Source organism: Embiotoca jacksoni, unplaced genomic scaffold, assembly GCF_022577435.1.
Source record: "Embiotoca jacksoni isolate LCO1_2020_lvr unplaced genomic scaffold, fEmbJac1.0.p SCAF_4, whole genome shotgun sequence".
NCBI lineage: Eukaryota > Metazoa > Chordata > Actinopteri > Embiotocidae > Embiotoca > Embiotoca jacksoni.
Genome location: NW_027185392.1, coordinates 2,693,925 through 2,715,129, shown reverse-complemented (window position 1 = coordinate 2,715,129; position 21,205 = coordinate 2,693,925). Strand labels below are relative to the sequence as shown.

Genomic DNA, 21,205 nt, shown 5'->3' with positions numbered 1-21,205 from the left:
GTGCAAAGACAGATGCTAACAACACACAATTTGCGAGGAAAAGAGCTTATGTTTAGCATTTCTGATATCTACTCTTAAAGAGGCTCTGTCGTCCCAAGTATGTCTGATTATTTTCAATTCTGAGCTCATTAAAAAGTATCACAATACCACAATCTCAATGGCAATGGAAGCATCAGTATTGGTTTCAACATCCCTCTCGACTGGCTGCATCTGGGGCGTCAATGCAAACATCCTGTAATGAACTGACAGAGAGAGAAAGAGTTACTTAAGTTTTGATTCAGTGCTATATAAATAAATAAATAATAATTAAATGTAATTTCACTGTAATTTAGCCTACATTGTAGTCATTTGTTTAAGAAAAAAAAAATGTCTGATGAAAACTTTGGGATTCTTTTATACCTCTAACACTTTATTGAAAATAATGAGATTAATTTCGAGGGCTCTAACCTTCTTTCATACTTAAACTAGAGCGGGAACAATTTTACACATTTTAGATCACTAGTCATTCAATTGACTGTTCAATTGATTTTTACCCTTTTTATGTGTTTTCTGAGTTTCTTGCAAGGCTTCCAACTTTACAAATCAAATCCTAAACTGTTGTACATTTTCAACACCTGTAAAATACTGAATAAAAATTGTCTCATGTTTTATGAAATGCTCTGACAACCATCAGAAACAGATTTTGTGATCATTTTTTTAGGTAATACCTACCCTCAAGACATGTTAACAAGGGTAGGTGTTGGGTTTCTCAGCAGTGAGGTCACACTGAATCTCACCTTTGCTGCCTGGTGTGTAGAGAGTCTTGTCTGTCTGTATGAAGATGAACCCAGACTGAAAGGATACGAGGACAGTTTTCTCCAGCAGTCGGTCAGGGAACTGAGCTTGCAGGTAAACATACTGCTTCATGTTGGGATCCTTACTGAAGTCTCCAGCGGGGATCTGAAACCAGTAATGAAGAGACAGGAGCGGTATATGAAGACAGGAGGATATGAGGAGCCTTTTGAGATTCAAGATGTCTTGTATGAGGTCATGACAGAAGACCAATTACATAAGTATTTTATTTACCGTTAATTGTCCGAGTCCCTGGAACCTGTTTGCAGAGTTAAGGGGCACAGATGCTGTTGCCAGCTTTTTGTTTCTGGTTGGATGGCTCATCACGCTGATTTCAACCCGCATGTCTCCTCCCGTGCAGTCTTGACACTCCACAAAGATATTTTCTGCTGTTGCCACTCTCAACAAGTTGGGGGCAGACATCACTTTCCTGCAGAGATGTAGTGAGAGATAGTAAAAACTGTAGTCACTGAGCAGAAAGAACCCTATTGTTACTGACTTATGGACAAATATATTTTTTTAAGTAAGCATTTTAGGCATTATAAAACACTCACATGCAATTAATAATGTGAGTTCTCCCTGTTTATGCATGATTTGTACATTTAGTTGCTTGTTTGTATTCAGGTTTTATGAGTGAATCTCTTAGAAAAGTTTGTGTAAAACATTTTTGCATGTGACCCCTTAAAATCATGCAAAACTGTGATTTTGAATTCATGAAAAAGATGACTAGATACGAAGCTAACACAAGGTAAGGGTAAATTAAGATTAACATTTTAGTTATTTCAACACGCAACTGAAGCCTTTTGGGGCTATCGAGAAAAGGATACAACAAAGAAAAACCGTCGTGGGGTTAGAATGTAAATTAATTTGGGATGAGGGTGGAAAAAAGTAACAAAGTGCAAAAAAAAATCAGTTTGGCCCGAGAACGAGCCCCGGTGTAGTTTTTACCGGCCGTCTGACTTCCGCCCCGACTGACACCTGTCCCTGTCCCACTTCACCAATCACAGCCCAGATTAGCTCACGCTGCTAGCTGTGCTAACCAGTAAATGATAATCCTTCTTGCATATTTCACTTTAGCCTGTGCTATAAAAGGGCTTCACTATAACCTTCAAACATGATGAGCTCTAACATGAAAAGGTAGCAATGCACGTTATTGTTGAGTACTAAAATAAAACTCTTAATTTATGGGACCAGCACAATTCACGTGAACTCGTTGACACCAAGGTAACCGTCACCTAAGGCAACAAGTTTGCAGGTGAGGGATAACATTTAGGAACCTTTGGGAGTCCTGACTCCTTGGTGATAACCACTGTTTTAGGATTTTTTTGTTTTTGTTAAATTTGCAGTTCACCCACATTTTAAAATAATCACCTATATACTGTAGGTTACTTAAATATAGCCTACATATTTGCAAAGATGAGGGTCATAGGCTGCTGTTTGGACTTTATACGCAATAGGTGATCTATTGATTATCTTGATTAAGAGCCAGGAATGGATCAATCGGACTTTTTATCCTGGCTCTGCATTCTGTTTACTTCATGTGGTGTAATGCACCACTATCCAAACTCAGAACAAAACTGCTCTTCATTATGTAAGAAACGGGTAAAATGAAACTTACAGTAAAAACAGTATTCACAACATTCTGACACATCCCCTCCAGAAATGTTGAAAAATATCTTTACTTTCATGAATAATTGTGCTTGATACAGTTTTCTATTTAAAAACAAATAATACAAAAAAACTGATCAGAAATTTTATAATAACTTAATATCTCTGCTTCCTTCCTCATAGAAAAGTTGTGATGCAAATCCACATCCTTTCTGCACAGTGAATGTTAAACATCCATGAGATGGAACATGAACCTAAACCTATTTTTGTGCTTTGTTTTCCACAAATCAATTCAAGACAGGTGCTTACGGCAGGTCTACTTACATAGGAGTTCCATAAGCTGGAGAAGTCATGAAGGCCAGACAGGCCAGAAGCAGAAGCGTCCTCCTCATCTTTCTACCTGATCCTGTTCTGCTGTCAATGTCCGCAGCACCCCTCTTTTATCCTCTAACCTCCCTCCTCCTGCACCACTTCTTCCCCTCATACTGTCATGTTCCTCCTCCTCCCAAATTGTTTCTGTGTACTTATGTTGACACAAACACATTTGCACATGATTTCCCAGCAGCAGTTGAGAAACTTGGTCCCGATGAATGTTATCTGAAAAAGGTCAACATTAGAAAATCAATAAGGATTTATGGGTTTCACTAACTTCAGAACTGACAGTCAATAGTTTACCAGCAGGATCACAGAGAAAAAGCTATTCTACTGTTATGAAGTTTTTAAATGACACATTTGTGCTGACTTTTCACAAATGTGAAATTTGGAAAACTTTTAGTCACTTATAATGTTTATTCTGCCCCTTTTGAATCAGTGTACTTACGCATAATCAAACAAACACACTGATAACTATGTGGTAAAAGTTGTTTGAAGTCATTTCTGGCAGAGCTTTTTGGAGTTTCAGCATACGGGAAATTTCTGCATTGACAATCTGATTCAGTTAGCTATTATTTTGTAGTCTTAGATTTAAATTTCTTTTATTTTGGCCAATTTTGATGGAATATGAGCCGAATTTTTAAACTTCGGTGTTACATTTTTTTTCTAATAATACTATAAACAAAAAATAGCAAAATGGATATGCCCAAATAAACAAATTCATTTTCAGTTATTGTATTATTATTTATTCATTCAGTCACTACATATAGCCATTTAACAGGGGGATATCTTTTTCCCCTGTTTAGAGTGCATATCTAACAGTAGAGTAAATCTACAATAAAAGTAAGTTCTAATAGTCTTTAATATGCTGAAATGTTTTACTTGGATTAAATTATGTCTTGTTTTCTTTTAACATCAGACCTAATTTTGCAGTCATGTGTCTTTGTTCTGTTTGCCATGACTCCTGCTATTTAACTAGGAAGAAAGTTTGTTTGATTAGTAATGGAGTGAAAGCTACATTGTCCTACACTGACAAACCGCAGCCCTCTAGACTCACACAAGGCCTTTTCTCTCTAATTATTAAACCTAACAGTGAATAATATCAATGTGATGGATGATTTCTGTTTGTCAAGGCATGTAACTAATAAATATGAAGAGTTCTGTGAGTTGTGTTAAAACAAAACAGAATACAGATAAAGAAAATATTAAAATTTTTGACTATTTAATGAAAAAGAACACAAAAAAATAGGGAAGAGATACGGAGCTGTTACTGATTGGCTCAGGCGGGGGGGGGGATGTCACGTGACAAGGCTCATTAGCATACAGAGAGGCAGGTGAGCGTGGGAGGAAATAGTTTCAGGTATGCTGCCAGCACGTCGACACCTGACTGCTGGATTGTGAGGATTGTCGGGTTCCTGGAGCGTCTTGCTCTGAACCAGGAGTCACCGAAGCGTCGGTCATCTCACCTGGATGTTCATTCACCGACAGGTAACTACCGCTGGATCAAATTTTAGCAAAGCAATGACCCCCTGGCCTGCGATTTCAACTCCGACGTAAGCGGTGCGTTCACATCAGCCTCCAGGTTTCTTTACCTTTGAGCGGTGTCAGCTGTCATTCCGCAGCAGCAGGTTCACCGGAGCAGGGGGAAAACTCCGGTCGGACAGGTGTAGCAGGATCTGTGGTATTTCCCTGTGTTCAGAGACGCATCCGCCTGAAGCAATATCAAACTTTGCAATGTTACTGCAATTAGTTTCCGTTGGATTTGACTGCGAGTCTGAGGTCAAGGTGAATGTAATTTCTTCGAGTGTGTGTGTGTGTGTGTGTGTGTCGGCCGGCCACATTACAACCCCCGACAGGTGAAGCATAAAGTATTTTGCCACAGCCCAGCAATAAATCCTCCCTTTATGAGGATCGGAATGTTCAGTTATTATTCAATCTGACAAATTAATTTGTTGGAGGAATAAAATGTGATTTTTTTTTTTTTTTTTTTCGGTGCATTTAACCTTTCACTTTTTAATGGCTGCAAAATATGATTATTTACATTATTCATTAATCTGCTGATTATTTTCTCCTTTACTCATTACATTGTTTTGTCTATAATGTTACAAAATTGTGAAAAATTAGAATTTTCTTTGCCTCAAGGTTTAATTCAACTAATCAAAAATGAAATATAACATAAAAAGTAGGCCTGTAATACATCAAATTTGCTCTTATTGTAACTAGTAAAAGTGACTCAAAGGATTAATCAGTTTTTGTTTTCATTTCCTGTTAATAGATTACTTAACTAATCATTTAAGCTCCACTGCTTTTTGATCATGAATTCATCTGCTCACAAAATTCCTTCTCTTTCTGTTTGCACTGTATACTTTTAGTATCTCCAGATTGAAAGCGTTTTGTTAATAATACACCCTTAAAGAATGTAATGCAAGCCAATACAGCACCCCTCCTGTCGATATTTTAGCTCACTCTTTTTATTGTCTGTTTGTATTTGTGTGCATATGTGCTGTTTTTATATTGAACCAAGTAATATTGAACAATGTTTCCACACACGAGGCAACATCCGTCATAGTGCACTGTTGTTTTCTCAAAAAGGATCGTAGAGTGACTCATCTGCAATTAATGCAAAATGCTACTGTTCCTGTTTTTTCAACATTTTAGTTGATAAGCTCTTTCTCCTGGTATTCAAAGCTCTCACCTGCCGGAAAGAAGCGCATCTCCAATATGACCACAAACTGTGGGTTAATTGTTCGTAACCCTCAAAAACGACCCACAGATGAGGTGCTTGCTTACTGTCAGGGAAAAATAATGGTTTGGGTCAAAATGATCACTTGAACTTCATTGTGCGTTAAAGTTATCGTTCCCTCATTACAGTTAGTCAACCGCCTTTTACAGAAATTGTGTTGCGCAAATAACATATTTGTCTTTTTTTTTCCTCAGGTGCCTCAATATTATTTGTAACGACCTGATGTTGTTTTCGTTTAGATGCAAGAACACACCGCAGACCTCATTGATTCTTTATATTCCTCAAGGAGGTGAGCTCAGCATAAATACCCACATCCTTGTTTAGAAGTTTGCAAATAAAGAGACTTTGGTAACACTTTTTAAAAGTTGTAATTTCAGAAAAATTTCCAATTGAGTTTTGGGGGGAAATAATTGTGTATATTGGCACCAATTATAGAAAAAAAAAAAAAATTTCTTCAATAGAAAAGCAGCATTCAAACTCATTAAAATATGAATTAAACAGTTCTTTATTATACATTTAATCTCCATATATGTTAAACTGTATGCATGCTTGTAGACAAACGTAACTGTACTGCCTCAAAGACTATTTTGGTACTTGGTATTTTCCTCATATTTATACCAAATTACGTGGTTCTTTCCAGGAAAACTATGGAAATTATCCGATAGTTACCACAGACCTGTAAAAATACAACAATAAAATTACGTATCTTTTGACATTTTGATTGGTTTACCTAAAGTATTGAACCAAATGGCTGTCAGGCCTGACCTGTGTGTAATTTTCCTCCCCAGCTGTGTTGTCACCAAGGCGATGCAGATCTTAATCCCTCCCGCGGTGTCGGCGTTTGTCTCCACTGTGCTGTCGCTGCTCAGCCTGGTTCTGCTGCTGCTGCTGTGCGTCATCAGGAAGAAAAGAAGGATGGAGGGAACATACAGGCCCGGCGCGGAGGAGAGGAAACAGACCAACGCGTCGGGTCCTGAAAAACCTGGCCTGGCTCTACCGCTGCCCAAAGAAGAACGCCTCATATGATAAAAAAAAAAAAACCTTCCCTCACGTATACTCTCACTCTCTCCCCACTTTTTGAAGCTGTGGATCAACAACTCATTTTCTGATGTTCCTGTGCTGCTGTCCTCTGGGATCATCCAAGTTTCTAACAATTTTCAGACACAATAAACACTGTTTGTGCAGCACCCCTTTTTTTTTTTTTTTTAATACCCTGTGACAACAAACAGGCTGATCAGACAGTCCGATCAACTCTATAACCTGTTGCACAGCATGAGGAGAGAAAAACATGTCATCTGAGTGAGGAAGTTTCACTGTTGTTGTTCCCTGAATCAAACAACTTTATTCTGTGATGTGAGGAACATGAGCTGAAGTATATTTTGTATTTGTATGCAGGTAGTTTTGTTGCACTGTTTGTTCTGTATATTTATATATAAAATGTATTTTACACTTTTTTCATTCATGAAGAATATTGATTAAAAACACACTGTGATGCACTTTTATATCAAATTCTGAGAAGCTCAGTTTCATAGAAAACATAAAAAAAATCACTATGTATGGTACACGAGGTGTTCTGTGAATAAACCGTCAATGTGCACACCAAAGACTGCTGCTTGTTCTTCCTCTCCTCTGAGAGTGATGAAGTTGAGGGGGAAAAGTCTCAGGTTTATTAAGTTTCAGTTATTTATTCAGTTTCTGTGTGAACAGTTACCAAAAATATAATAATAATCCTCAGAATGTGTCAGTTTCTGTTGAGAAGAATTTGATGGAGAGCAAACCTCTCCAACACGTATACACAAAATATTTTTGTATCAATGTAAAATGCGCCAGACAGTGAGTAGAAGGTAAAACAGTGACTGGCACAGAATTTATGTCTTTTATTACAGCCATTACTCAGTGATCTTAATTCTAAGTGCAAGTCACCATTAAAATCTGTTTCAATATTTGCTAAATAACCAGTTTATGACTCCCAGAACAAGTCTGGGGATATTCTGTTTATTTTTTCACTGTAAAGAAATCTCATTAAGAAACAATGACAACAAAAAACCTGAACTCTTATGAGCATTACTGGGTGACACTTTCCTTTCTCACTATAAGCATATCCATTGTAGTTTGTTATGACTCAATTGCACCTTCCTGCTGCCATAAATACTCACTAAAGCACCAAATCCGTGGCTTAAACAAATGTGCCATTTACCCCTGTTTGTGTAACACTTGTTACAATCTACAGAAGGACATTTCTGAGCCCTGATGAGAAATCAAACTATATATTTATGCCCTATTTGTTAATGTTTACATGTTGAATAGCAGTGACTGGGCCTGGGAGTCACAGCTGCACAGGGGGAGTGTGGAGATACACAATGCTTGAGTCATTGGATTCGTTGACAGTTACAAAAACTAGAACGTGGTCAGCCTCATCCTTCAGGCTTCAAATCTCTTCTTCAGTTCAGACACTTTGATCGGAGGGCGGTCTTCCACCTCAGGCGTCTTTGAGCAGTTGTTTGTTTCCGAGTCACATGGCGAGTGAGTTTGTGCGTTCTCGCTGCATCGAAATACGTTGCAGGGTCTCCCAGGTTCAGCCGAGGACTTTGTCCTGGACTTCACCTGGAAGTCTTGGCCGGACGCCGGCAACTGGAAGCGTGCTGCAGAAGATAACACTTTAGGAGCTGGGGGAGTCTGTCTCACCTCTTGCTCCTCTTTTCTTGTTGCTTCTTCACTGTTTTGTTCCTGACCTGCTGGAGGTTTAGGGTCAGGAGACTCAGGAGGGACTTTCATTTCCGGATTGGCTTTTTCCCCTTGTCCTTGCTGCTCCTCCACAGATTCGGGATGATGGGGATTCAGTTTGTTTAAACATTCTCCCGCCTCTTTACTTTTCTCCTCGTTGGTCTTATTTCCCTCTTCTCTTGTCACGCTTTTCTGCTTTTCATTTGTTTCTCTTTCCATATCACTCTGATTTTGCTCATCTTCCCCTTTTTCCAGCCCTTCGTCCTCTCGCTCGTCAGCCATTTCATTCACAAGGTCCTCCCCTGCACTCACTCTCTTTTCCTGATCTTCTTTCTTTCTCTTTTCTTCTAACTTTACTTCCTTAAAATGATTTCTGTTGTCTATTTCTTCTCCGTGGTTCCCATTTATTGCTACCTTAACTTCTTCCTGTTTCTCTCCGTCCTCCCTCTGTCCCCTTTCTTGCTCATCCATTTCACATGCTGCCACCAGATTGTCTGTCCCCTCCTCCTCTGGTACGCTGGTGTCCAGACACAGCCAATCAGAGTCCTCTGTCACGTCTGACAGCTCCTCTGTTGTTTCCAGATTCCAGCTGTGCAGGCTCCCACTGCCGCTGATGGACAGAGACAGGCTCTCATGGCTGGGGTTGGTTGGACAACGCTGGAAAACATAGATCAGAAATTACACCTCATTATATATGTGTGTGTGTGTGTGTGTGTGTGTGTGTGTGTGTGTGTGTGTGTGTGTGTGTGTGTGTGTGTGTGTGTGTGTGTGTGTGTGTGTGTGTGTGTATTAGTTCCTCATTTTCATACTTTTGTAATATAGTCATGGCTGTCCGGCCCAAACAGATCCAGGCTGCGAGTGCCGTACAGCAGGCCACGTTCGTGGGAGCTCCGGGAGCTGAGTGTGTCAAAGATCTCCCCAAGAAGATCCATCTCCTCGGTGTCACACAGCAGTGAATCTTCCCCCTCTTCCTCATCCCTCTGGAGCTCAGAGTCAGGCTCGGTCACAGGCTCAGATACAGCTCTGATACCCAACATATAACACACAGAATAGCACAAACAAGAAAACACCGCTGAATAGTCTTTTCCTTTTCTGGGACCTCCTCATTTCTCTGTATTTTACACACAATGGTGGAACAATATTCACATTCTTCAGTTAAGTGAGAGCTACAACACTAAGTATGAGGCCCTGCATTTAAGTGCTGATTTAGGACTACAATGCAGATGTTTGTTTTTACCAAAGAGAAAGGCAAAGGTATTTGCAGCTACTTTTCAAGTAAAAGTCAGTAAAGTAAAATTAGCAGAAACTAGATTAAAGTTAAGGTACCTCCGGGTGTACTGAAGCATAAATAGCTAAGTCAATGTATTTAGAAACTTTCTATCGCTGCTCACCCATCCCATGAATCTCCAGTGTCCGTCATGTTGTCCTTGTCTTTCGGAGCACTAATTTTGTGAATAGGCCGGAGGGGACGTGACTGACATGAGGCAGCAACAGTAACAGAGCAGAGGGATGGCAACACAACATTCCCACAAAATATGTGATACACAATAAAGCAACAGAAATGGAGCCATAAAAGTGCAAGACAGTACGAATAAGCAGGAGAAGACAATAGAACAGGCAGATTAGGCCATGGAGAGGACATATGTATAAATTGTATGTTCAGTTTAAAAAGACATTTAAAATCAATGAAACTCACATTCAGTGCATGAAAATGAAATGTAGGAATCTCACCTTCCCAAAGTGTTGTGTGATTGGCAGGCGGTTCTGCAAGCAGTCAGATCGGGCACGGCGGTGTGACACTGATCCACCTCTATGAAGGGTGCTTTCTTCATCGTGCGCCTGCATTGCACACACAAAGCGAGAAGTGTGAAAAAACGTGGCAGAATTTTGAGTCAATCGAAGCCTTTAACCACATAAACACGAACCCACCTTGTTCATCAACAGGTGTTTCAAACCGGACTTGGTGAGACCTTTGGCCTACGGGAGAGATTAACAGATCAGAACAGAATCCACTTGTGCAACACTAACTTCCCGTCCAAAACACCTCAGCCTGCACTGACCCGCATGTTTGCTTTGGACTTCATGTTGAGGATGAGCGCTCCTCCTCCTTTCTGTCAAAAGTACAAATGCATCCATGTTGGACTTTTCAGTAAAGATTAAAACAAATTAAATCGTGTTTTAAATGAAGATAAAAAAAAAAATTTAAATCCTTCTAAAAAAAACCTTACCTTTAAATTACCAACTAACTGTTGATAAGATTTGCTTTTTCCTACAAAAGACAGAAACACAATAGAAAGAGGATGTGTGGTGTATGAGGAAAGAACAATTGTACATAAACGGTCACATGCAAAAGAGGTGCCATCAAAAACTTTAGCGACAGTGATATGCATGGAGCTGGGAAAGCTAGTAAGTGTACTGAGTTACACGTGTTTTTGTGACCACTTGGACATGCACATTTTACCTAACTGTAACTACAAAATTTCCCCATTGTGGGATTAATAAAGTCCAAGTCTAATTCTAAATTTTGTGCCAGATTTTTTTAAGGGAACAGAAAGAAGTCAAAGGGAGCCAAATCCAGTGAGTATAGGTAGTGGAGTTGGGAAGGACGATTGAGGGCGGGAAACAACATGCCTTTGCGCCACAGTTCAGGTGGTTAGAACTCAGATGGCTCATAACGTCACGGTAAACTTTGCCCCAGGTGACAAACTGACGGCGCACAACCCCACAAATGTCAAAGAAAACCCGCCCGGTTGCGCTCCTGACCTGACTCGGCTTTTTAAAATCTTGGACAGTGATGTTCTGCCCCTCCTGAAGAGTGAATGCAACTCAAAACATCTCGTCCGGCTCGTTGCGTCATTGCTGTACGCTTTCTGAAGCATTTCAAGGGTCTCATCAATTTTGACATAAAATTTGATGTGCGCTGTCCGTGGAAGTCGTACTAATGGTCACACAAGTGTAACTCGGATGAAATGTTGATCAAGTGGTGGAACTTGGAATACTTCCCCCCAAAGGTTATTGCTTCCCCACTGCTCTGTGCACATTACTGAGCTGCGCTCCGTTCACACACAACAGGAACAATATTATACAGATATACACCTGCAGCTGTTTCACATTTGATTATCTCCTCCTCAAAGAGGTCATCTGGTTCCTTCCCTTTGTTCAGAATATCCAGGCGACTATCTATGAACTGAAAACAAAGAAAAACAAAAGAAATATTGGATATTTTTTGAAGACCATTTGATTATAATGAATGAAAAAGCTCTCTCATTTACAGTGACAGGAGGATGACTGGACTCACTGACTTCACATCAGATTGTATTTTTGAAAGCAGCGTACCAATATGATTTTTCAATAGTTTAAAGCATATAAATACCAGGTTTTGAAATAACTGAATATAAATCTGCGTCAAAGGATGTCAGAGACTTTCATTCCCCAGCGGTAACATTTCAACTTAGTTCTCTGCCCAACAAGTCCTTCCTTCGGTGTTGCAACTGCAGTACGTGTCCAGCAGAGAGCGCTGTGTACCTCTTTGAAGAGCTGTAAATGGACGGCACTCTGCAGGAACTGCTTCATACTGGCAGACTTGTGATCTAGGAACAGCTTTTCACAGAAACATATTTCCCCCTCCTGAAAACACAAATAGAGAGAGAGAGAGAGAGAGAGTGGGTGAGCGACGGGCACAGCAAAAGAAAAATTAGTCCCAATAAATAGACACAGGTTATCAGTATTCATCTATCAGACATGCAGAGCTGCAGCTTAAAAAATGCAGACACTTTAAAATCGGAAAAACATTAACAAGGATTTTTATTTATTTTTTTTTTTTTTTAAACTGTCCAAAAGTGGAAAAAAATGCATTTGAGCTATTAATCATTTACTCCGTCATGTGACATGCTTAAAACATGTTAAAGTTTGCAGTAAGTCTTTCTGTGGGTGACGAACCTTGTCACCCTGCAGCGCTTCCCTGTAGCCGCCAAACAGCAGAGCCTGAGCTTTCAGGAAGGCTCGAGACACACCACAGCCAGGTGACACCGCCTGACGCTTCAAACACACCTTCAGCTCGGACATCTGCACACACGTTTACATTCATATCTGTAATATCGTTTCAGACGAACTGCTGCTGCCGCTCAGCAATAAAGAGCAAGACAACATCATGCAATTGAGAAAAGATGAGGTGAAAGGAATAAAGGTTTTGTTTGTTTTTTTTGGTCATTTGGCCTGTCTGATGTTTATAGTGAAGTGTGTTCGGAAACGTGGGAAAAGGAAACCAGCAAAAGTCCCAGACTGTTCATACCATTGACACTGGCTTTGCAGGGTCCCCGAACATTTGGTTCGTCTGCCACAGTTTCTGGCCCCAAAAGGTCCCGGTTCAGGGGTGGTACTTTCTGATTGCATGCTTATACGTGCTCATTGCTTTTTTTTATTGGTCCAAAATCTCAAGCTACTATAATGTGTTCAGAATCTATTCACACACTCTCTTAAACACCAACGTTTGTGAAAAAAATATGCAAGCGGTGTTGAAAGTGCAAACATGTCTTCTATTCTCGTTTTTTTTTTTTTTCTCCGGAGTTTATTTCCTTCGGCGCCACAGGTCGTCAAGTTTTTTTTTGTCTGATCTTGCTGGATTTGCCATCTTTTTTTCCAAATCACCCATGCGGACAGGTGCTCTCGATAAAACAGTGGCCCATAGACCGCCAACATCCAGCAACGTCAGACGGAACTTTCACAGGACCTGATTCACTGTTTTGAGAGCATACGAGACTCGGATGACTTCGACCCCAATGCCGTCAGAGAAGCAGGATCCTTAGCTATGCTGCCGGACCACCAGGATTTTAAGTTCTTTCTGGAACTTTTTCACAACATCATGCCAGATGTAGACCACCTCTATGCCAAGCTCCGGAAGAGAAACATAGATTCGGTCCATATCAATGGGTGCATTTAGCAGTTTCAACAGGACATACAAAGGATCAGGTAGTAAATGTATTCCTGTTATTAATAATGATTATTCGTATTTGCTTTCTAGATTATTTTTTTTAATCGCCCTTTCTGTTTTATTATTATTATAAATTCTCTTTGTCCTTTGCAGAAATTCTCTCCATTCCATGGTTGAGGAAAGCCGTGGCTCTCCGCCAACAAAGAGGCGTCGGACACTCAGTCCAGAGGACCATAAGAGAATTGCAGAAGAGGTGAGCTTGTTGAAGTCAGTCACAGATCTAAGATTATTATTAATTATGTTAATATGTATTAATGTATGTTGAAAGTGGCTAAACTGTCCTTCTCACCTAGTCTGCTCTGACCAACCAGCTAACAGGGAGGACTACAGTGATTAGGTACATGAAAGAGACGAGTGGGTGTTTTTCGTCTCGATACACGTGAAGCCATGAGACTGACTTTATAAAACAATAAACTGTTTTATAATGCAAGAAATGGTCAAACTATTTCAGCACATACAACACAGGAGCTTGAAAAAAAAAAACTACTAAAGGTTACAACAAAAATAACAGATTTCTATTCTGGGAGCTGGTGCAGCTTTGCTTAGTCATTCATTTCAAGAACATTTGTAACAAACTAGATCTATACGTTTGAATATGTCAGTGTAAACGCAACCGTTTGACTTCCAATACTCCATCTTACTGTGGTTTGTTGTAAATCAGATCTTTTGTATTCAAACCACTTCCACACAACGGAGGTTTCTCCCTGTTTGGAAATAACTCTTCCGCTGCGGCAGCCGCTTTCAGCCATGCTTGTTGCTCGTGTGTACAAGTTGCACACATAACGCATGTCAACACGGCATGACAACATTTTGCCACCAAGTTGGGATATTGCCATTTTGCCACCTATAATAGAAAGTACAATATTTCCCTCGAAAATGTAGATGAGTGGAAGTAGCTTCAAATTGAAATACCCAAGTACAGCAGAAGTTCCTCAAAATTGTACTTGAGTAAATGTACTTGGTTACTTTCCACCACTGGAAATATTTGTAATAGTATTGTCATACTTTCCCTTCGATAAAAACTGTTTAGTGAGAAAAAATATATTTTTTTTTTAATATATATTCACACAAACCAACACAAAGAATACTCCTTACCACATCTGAAGGTATCCGCTTAAGGTCGTCAAAGGTGGTTTCCAGTGTGTTTGTATCCACATTCAGAATCACAACTTCCTCCAACCCACGACTCCTCACCTTCTGTGAGAGAGAGACACGGTTTGATCAGGGGCGCCGAACCTGATGGATGCATCGGGTTGGGTCGCAATTATTGGCTTCATGCTTAAGTAGTTTAAATCAGTTTACCTCAGCTAGACTGGTGTGGACCCCTATTAGGTAAGGCATGGGTGCACTGTAACAAACGTAAAAAGAGTGAGTGCACTGTCAGTGCATCGGGACAGACGGACAGACAGACGGACAGACAGGCAGATTGATTTCTCACCAGCAGTAGTCCAGTAGGTGTGGTGGCAGGACAGGTATGAAGATGTGTTGCCAGTACATGGGGTATAACACTGCACTGAGTGCATGCACGCAAGATGTCAGCTGCACACACACAAAATAGAGGAGAGCTTCAAAACAACCCACAACACACACACACACAAACACACACATACACACACACACACACACACACACACACACACACACACACATGCTTTTGTGGTCTGACATTGGCCACACATGGTCATAGCGCGGCGGAGACCAGTAGTAGCAGTTTCTATTTTCTCTGCAGTTTGGTGAATGCTGATGAGTTAGGAGTTGGCGTTAGGGACGTGTCCGATATGACTCTTTAGTTTAGGTTTCCCGTAAATAAACATGCTGTACCCAGAAGTAAATGCGATTTTGTAATTATAGAAAAACAAAAATGCACGTCTTACAGTGCTGAGTTTGCTGGCGAAGATGAGGATGCGTCTCTCGAACAGCATGCTGGCGTAGAGCTGGAGAAGGTTCCCCACGTCTACTGCGACGATCAGCTCGGTCAAGTTCCTCTGGTAAACCCACAGACACGTGCAGACATCAGTTTGAACGGGCACATAAATCCACCTGCTGTTGGACATACAATAAATAAATCAACCCTGAGTTTACTCACGTTTTCAGGGATTGAAGGGAGATTTCTGGGGTCCGGAGCGATGAAATATGGAACCTGTTGAGAAGAAATGAGATAAATTAGTGGCGGTGTTTTCGCTGTCAGCATCTTCTGGATTAGCATCTTCAGCTTTATATATGTGCGTATTAAAGGTTAGAGGATTAGAATTTATGATTTCATTCCAAAATTCTCTGTCCATTGAACAATGCCTTCATTAGATACAAACTGCAAACATCTTCCGTAAATCAAACCTCAGTTTTGATACTAATGATTGACATTTTTTTTTTTCTATAACAGTTTTTTATTGTATTTAAGGTACGTACTGCAGTTCCCTCTCAATTTCTGAACTTTTTTTTTTTTTTTAGGTTTAGTGCTAACTGCATTCAAATGGCCTTCACTCTATTTCAGCTGCATCAAAACCGTAGTGAGAAGTTACTGGTCATCCTACTGTTTCCACGGTAACCACATTTGCTACCACATCAGTCGGAGTTAAAATTTCATGGAGGGCATCGTTTAATCGTTTTATTATATCTATTTTCACACTATAGAAAATTGTTGGATGAGTAAGTGTTGCTCTCAGGTCATTCATGTATTCTTTTGGAATGAAAACCAAATACAAAAATCCACAATACAACCAGCTGTAGTTTTGAGCCACATGGAGACGTTTCTTGTTAGACAAAACATTTGTTGTGGGGTCAGTAATGTCGTGTTAGGCTATTCATGAGTTGGGTATACATCAGTTTTATTGTTCCAAAGGACATATTGACTTTCAGACGTTAGTGCAACTTGTACTACGTTTGGTTTAAAGGTCCCATATTGAACAAATTAAAAATGTTCTTGGTTTTTTTGTGTGTTTTTTTTTAATTTAAAAACAGGTTTGGGTGCTTCATAATACTGTGAAAGTGTCAAAATGGTCAATCCATGCAGAAGTCCCTGTTTAACCTTATTTGGAAGAAAACACAGAGCAGTTATTCCGTTGCAGCGCCAGCAAGCTATAAGGCCGAAGAAAGCCTGTGGTTGGCCTGAGCGTACGTCACTCAGAAAATAGTCAGCCAATCAGAAGAAAGAGTCACGGACGTCAATATGGCTCAAAGAAAAAAAAAATTGCCTGATTGATATCAAGTCCACCTGAAAAGTGTAAAGTATGGGACCTTTAAACATTTAGTTGATTAGAGGGGTAAGTGACGAGGTTTTAGTCCACACACATCAGCTGTAGAGCCACCAAGCACAGACAGCTTACAGACGTCTTCCTGCAGGAGTTAGTCTGTTTCTGCTCGCCTGTGATTCCAGACCACATGGCCTCCAGTGGGACTCACCCCCTCTTGTCCCTTTGAGTGTCCAACAGGACCGGACACCTCTGTGCTGACAAACAGCTGCTCTCCCTCAGAAAAAAACACAACACGCTAACCACTGAGAGAAAACAGCCATAAAGTCGAGTGTGACTTCTCATTAGCTAATTAGAGGTTTACCATCTGCAGAGTGACCGATCCAGCCGCCAGTGGGATGGGCTGTTTGTAGAGTGCAGCCAGGAGCGTTTTCATCTCATTGGTCTGTCGAAGAGGATCATGTGATCATGTTACAGTCATAGAAGGGTATTGGCATTAGGGACGATTGGAGGGGCATGAAGACTACACATAAGGACCTCACCTGTCCTTTTAAGAGGTAATCAGCCAAGTTGTTGAGAAGTTTATAAAACACTTCAAACCATGGAAGATAACTGAAAACAAATTGATTAAAGATGGCTTCATTATGAAAGGCGTTATTTAAAAAATAGTGCAAATAGGCATGATAGCAGAAACACTGTGTATCTCGCACACATCAAACTTTACCTGAGAATGCAAAGACAGGTGTGTGTGCTATTGGTGAGACGACAGAAGCCGAAGCGCTGGCATCCCTCAAGGTCAGTCAGAACAAAAGTAAAGTGCTGCACGGCCACTCCATCCCTCGCTCTGAGCAGCGGGGAGAAGAACGAGGTGCGTGAAAGATAAACATGCTCGAAAGGTAACCTGGAGGAAGCCAGCTGGTGCCGGTCAGTGTATACTCACCTTTGTATGTCATACGGGAAGCAGAACCTCGGTAATGTTTGACAGGACTCCTGGGAAGTGGAACAAAATGTTGCTGTCAAAATGAAACTGAAAAATATCCCAACAAGTACTGCAGAGTTCTCAACTGATGTAACCTCAGGACCCACATTGTTCTCTAGTCATACAGTTGCGACCTGCATGTTTTAACAAGTCAAATTTATTCCATAAGAAATATTGCAGTGTTACACAATGCCTGCATGCACTGTTAAAAACAAGAAATAAACCAAAGAAAATGTGCAACTAAGGTTAAAAACCCAACAAAATAAAAAAAGCAGATTTACTTCTCAAATTTAACCTGCTAATGCGCATTGAGTTTAAACAATCTAAAGCGAACGAGCTGCAATATGAAATAAAAGGCAGACTTTTCTCAAAATAAATAAAAAGCCAGTCTTATTTTCAATTAAATAAAAGTCATAATGATCTGATCTTAAACCTGTTAACCAAAGTTAGACAACACTGGCAGCAAACTACTGCGTGCAGTGGCATCATAGGAAACGCATATCCTTCAAAATAGAAGCGCAGCAGCAACCTTTTTTCTTCTTCTCATGCACACATCCGCAACCCACACAAAATTGCCCTGATAAGAACAACTGGTTTACAGCCACACTCAACCCTGTGAGGCTTTACTTCAGCATAGCAGAGCTTTGAGCTAAATGCTAACATTGACAAGCCAATGAGCTCGCAGACAGTGTCACCACACTGATGTTTAGCAGGTATAAAGTTTACCATTTTAGTAAGTCAGCTTGCTGATGTTTTCCTATTCTTAGAACTGTGTGCAAAACCTTAGACATATGACGATAACAATCAGGTGACACAGGGCTAAAAAAAAAAAAAACAAGTAGTGATCATTTTAACAAAACAACATTTACAAAAAATAGTATACGGTGTGCTTCCAGAAGCAGAGGACAGGAGAGTCTACCTCATCACTGACGTCCTCTGGAAACTTAAAGAGCACTCCAGGATCTGTAACATAAAAAAAAAAAAATAAGAGTAAATAAATGAACATCAATGCTAACACTCAAAACAAAATATATTTAGGAAGGAGTTTCATTGTAGCAAAGCCTTTAAAGTGTTTTACAAGGTAACTTTCAGTGAAATACTAAAATAATAAAGTAGGAGCAAATTATTACAAATTCAATCATTAAAATTTCAAGTCGGTCATAAGTATTAAGTGTTTAGATTTTTTTTTTAGATTTTATACACTTTATTAATCCCCGAGGGGAAATTTCTTCACTACAGCAGGGGGGCTCTCAGGGGGGAGATGCTGCAGCAGGCTGCCACTAGCGCGGCGCCAGGTAACCTGACCTGAGGTGCATGTTTTTGGATGATGGGAGGAAGCCGGAGAACCCACGCAAGCACAGGGAGAACATGCAAACTCCGCACAGAAAGGCCCAGGACCGGATTCGAACCCGGAACCTTTTTTGCTGTGAGGTGACAGTGCTAACCACTGCACCACTGTGCCACCCTTTAGTTCTTTTAACCCCTTTAGTTCGCACCCAGCTGCCCAATCGGAGATCCCCACATGTTTCCATCAGTTTTATTTGCAACTAAACAGGTCGTGCGGTTTTTCTGATCACATGACAGGAAGTATGAGCGACTCTCAGCGCTGCAGATTCATGAACACACAAATGTCTGACATTTCATTATTTTGTGACACATGAATTAATAACGTATGTTTGCAGCCAATTTCAAATGCTAGTCAGATCAGTGTGGTGTCTCAGGTAGGAAATGACCAGAGGAGGGTGGATAGAGTTATAGAAAAATGTTGGAATAACAATTTTAATCGAACTTTATTGTTGCTGACAAATTGCTCTGCATATGTTAAATGCGCTGAAGCAGACCAACTTGTGGTGCTCCAAGGAGGGTGAAACATAAAACAGGATTACAGTATGTGCATTCTGGACAAGATGTGCTGCTGGGACAGAAGACAGAGGCCTCACCTTTGTCTCTGGCTACAGGACACGTTGCTTCAAAGAACCAGTAGAAGGTTCGCTCAGGGTTTTGTCTGGCAGGAGAGAGATTCACCGCATTGATATGAGATTATTCTTAAAATAGGTCACCTACATGGTTGCATTAGTCCCGAGACATTTCAGCAAATCTGCCATTAGATATCGATCGTGGAGTTACATGTGATTACATTAAAAGCTGGTTATTTAGATGTAGGATTAAAGTTCATTTTGAACTAGACTACTATGAAGTGTATGACATCTGATACGAGGCAAACAGAGCTGCTGCAGGAGACTTCCTGTGCAGTTGTGAGAGGAAGTGATAAAAACCACAAGAACAGACTTTGACAGACAGAGTGATGATGATGGAAATCGACAAACAAGTGACATGATAAACTTACTTCAGTCTGGAGCCCATTCTGTCTCAGTTTCACTGTGTCCATGTGTTTTGTCCGGGAGGAGAGAGAGATCTTCTGCAGGTTTATGAGATGAGAGTCATGTCTCTGATGCAGCGGCGGTTTAAATGAAGGCAGACAGCAGCAGCCGTCTACACAATCAGCGCTGGAGTGACAGAACACTTCCTGATCTATGTCAATATGAGTGTTGTGTCACAATGAGTGACATCTGCTGTAAGACCACCTCTAAATTCTCAACGTCCACATTCACTTTTCTTAGCTTTCCATTATTTATCTTTTTGGATGTTTTGGATGTCTGATTTTTTGATCACCTACTTAAAAACAAATTTGCAATCAGGTCCAAAGTCAAACAAAAATCTTCATATCTGAATGAACAGTTGCAGGAATAATCATGATATATAAATAGGACTTCTGCTCAGTGACCTGGGGGAGATTTGCATTAAAAAAAACTCCCTTTTTCCCCCAAACATTTGTTTCCGTATTTCATTTGGTGATTTTCTACCTAACCATTAGAACAGCTGCCTAATGATTTATTGCACCAATTCTCAAAGTGTGGTTGCTGCCTGGTGGTGCATAAAAGTCTTGCTGAAAGGCCCAACAACGACACTCGAACCAACTCTAAAGCAAATTGTAAATTCCTTTCATTTGATTAAAGACAAGTTATTACATATACTCATCACATGATAAAGATTTTAAAAATTGTTGTGAATAATTAAAGTATTTTAGAGATAAACATTGTTTCCTGTGCTGAGCCACAAACAGCGATGTCACATCCAAATTTAACATGATGGAGTTGAATTCTGACTCATTAGTTGTTGGTTTTAGCAAGTAGAATAAATTGAACTAAGAAATGGCTACTAGGTTGAAAAAAAAAACCAGCTGTCTCTAAATGAGCTTCGCCCTGCTGATTTTGAGTGATTTTTGTGAGCTCGAAACCGTTATTGATAAACACATCCATGAAACAAGTGTTTTTCACAGTATTAATCTTTTACTAGTGTACAGCGATCTGCCGAGCTGCTATTCAAGATCCGTTTATCGCAGGATTTACATAGAGGCATGATTTTTGTTTCAGTAAATATCATAATGAAGGCTTACTGTCGTGGTGTGTTTGCTCAAATAAACAGAAATGCCACCACAGAGCATTTGCTGCTACAAGTTTCATATCGTTGGAAAGAGGAACAAGCTATTCACATCCTGCTCAGAGGCACCAAACTCACAGATCTTATGCTGCCTCCTTGTGGTGTTGAGGCCACATTGCCTAATCTGTCGAGAGTGCATGTCTCCATTTTGGTTTCATGTGGTGGCATCCAGTTTAAACCTGAATGCTGAAGTGGGCATCCTCAAAATTCGTCTTTTTCAGTTAGTATATTTGGGATTATCTGCTTATTTTTGTGTTTTTCAAATTTAA

The 21,205-nt window shown here is 40.2% G+C and overlaps 3 protein-coding genes across 4 annotated transcripts; 1 reads left to right on the top strand and 2 right to left on the bottom strand.

Annotated features, from left to right (window-relative positions):
- Positions 1–129: 129 nt before the first annotated feature.
- LOC138209643 (complement C3-like) lies at positions 130–2,929 on the bottom strand. The gene is made up of 4 exons (XM_069168352.1): positions 2,764–2,929; positions 1,066–1,261; positions 777–939; positions 130–242 (listed from the first exon to the last, which is right to left on the bottom strand). Exons 1-4 carry the CDS (start codon positions 2,829–2,831, stop codon positions 139–141), a joined length of 531 nt encoding a protein of 176 aa, XP_069024453.1. The 5' UTR covers positions 2,832–2,929; the 3' UTR covers positions 130–138.
- Positions 2,930–4,184: 1,255 nt separating this feature from the next.
- On the top strand, positions 4,185–7,148 carry crb3b (crumbs homolog 3b). The gene is made up of 3 exons (XM_069167840.1): positions 4,185–4,299; positions 5,794–5,843; positions 6,343–7,148. Exons 1-3 carry the CDS (start codon positions 4,282–4,284, stop codon positions 6,578–6,580), a joined length of 306 nt encoding a protein of 101 aa, XP_069023941.1. The 5' UTR covers positions 4,185–4,281; the 3' UTR covers positions 6,581–7,148.
- Positions 7,037–19,929, bottom strand: dennd1c (DENN domain containing 1C). Of its 2 annotated transcripts, XM_069167837.1 has the most exons (23): positions 19,783–19,929; positions 19,376–19,440; positions 18,355–18,398; positions 17,397–17,446; positions 17,181–17,300; positions 16,999–17,068; positions 16,821–16,901; positions 16,668–16,733; positions 15,355–15,408; positions 15,143–15,253; positions 14,707–14,807; positions 14,571–14,616; positions 14,364–14,465; positions 12,218–12,343; positions 11,804–11,905; positions 11,375–11,465; positions 10,507–10,547; positions 10,339–10,389; positions 10,208–10,255; positions 10,010–10,117; positions 9,670–9,752; positions 9,088–9,301; positions 7,037–8,935 (listed from the first exon to the last, which is right to left on the bottom strand). In XM_069167837.1, the coding sequence occupies exons 1-23, from the start codon at positions 19,797–19,799 to the stop codon at positions 7,976–7,978; spliced, it is 2,751 nt and encodes a 916-aa protein (XP_069023938.1). In that variant the 5' UTR covers positions 19,800–19,929; the 3' UTR covers positions 7,037–7,975. The 2 variants fall into 2 exon arrangements, with proteins under 2 accessions (XP_069023938.1, XP_069023939.1); XM_069167838.1 differs by lacking the exon at positions 16,668–16,733.
- Positions 19,930–21,205: the final 1,276 nt, after the last annotated feature.

Coding starts and splice junctions, on each gene's coding strand:
- LOC138209643 (XM_069168352.1), bottom strand. CDS start 2,831: ATGAGGAGGACGCTTCTGCTTCTGGCCTGTCTGGCCTTCATGACTTCT. Junction 940..1,065: donor AGGGACTCGGACAATTAACG/GTAAATAAAATA, acceptor TACTGGTTTCAG/ATCCCCGCTGGAGACTTCAG. Junction 243..776: donor CTACACACCAGGCAGCAAAG/GTGAGATTCAGT, acceptor TCTCTCTGTCAG/TTCATTACAGGATGTTTGCA.
- crb3b (XM_069167840.1), top strand. Junction 5,844..6,342: donor TCTTTATATTCCTCAAGGAG/GTGAGCTCAGCA, acceptor TTTCCTCCCCAG/CTGTGTTGTCACCAAGGCGA.
- dennd1c (XM_069167837.1), bottom strand. Junction 14,617..14,706: donor CACCTACTGGACTACTGCTG/GTGAGAAATCAA, acceptor CGTTTGTTACAG/TGCACCCATGCCTTACCTAA. Junction 10,256..10,338: donor AGTCCAAAGCAAACATGCGG/GTCAGTGCAGGC, acceptor TCTCTCCCGTAG/GCCAAAGGTCTCACCAAGTC.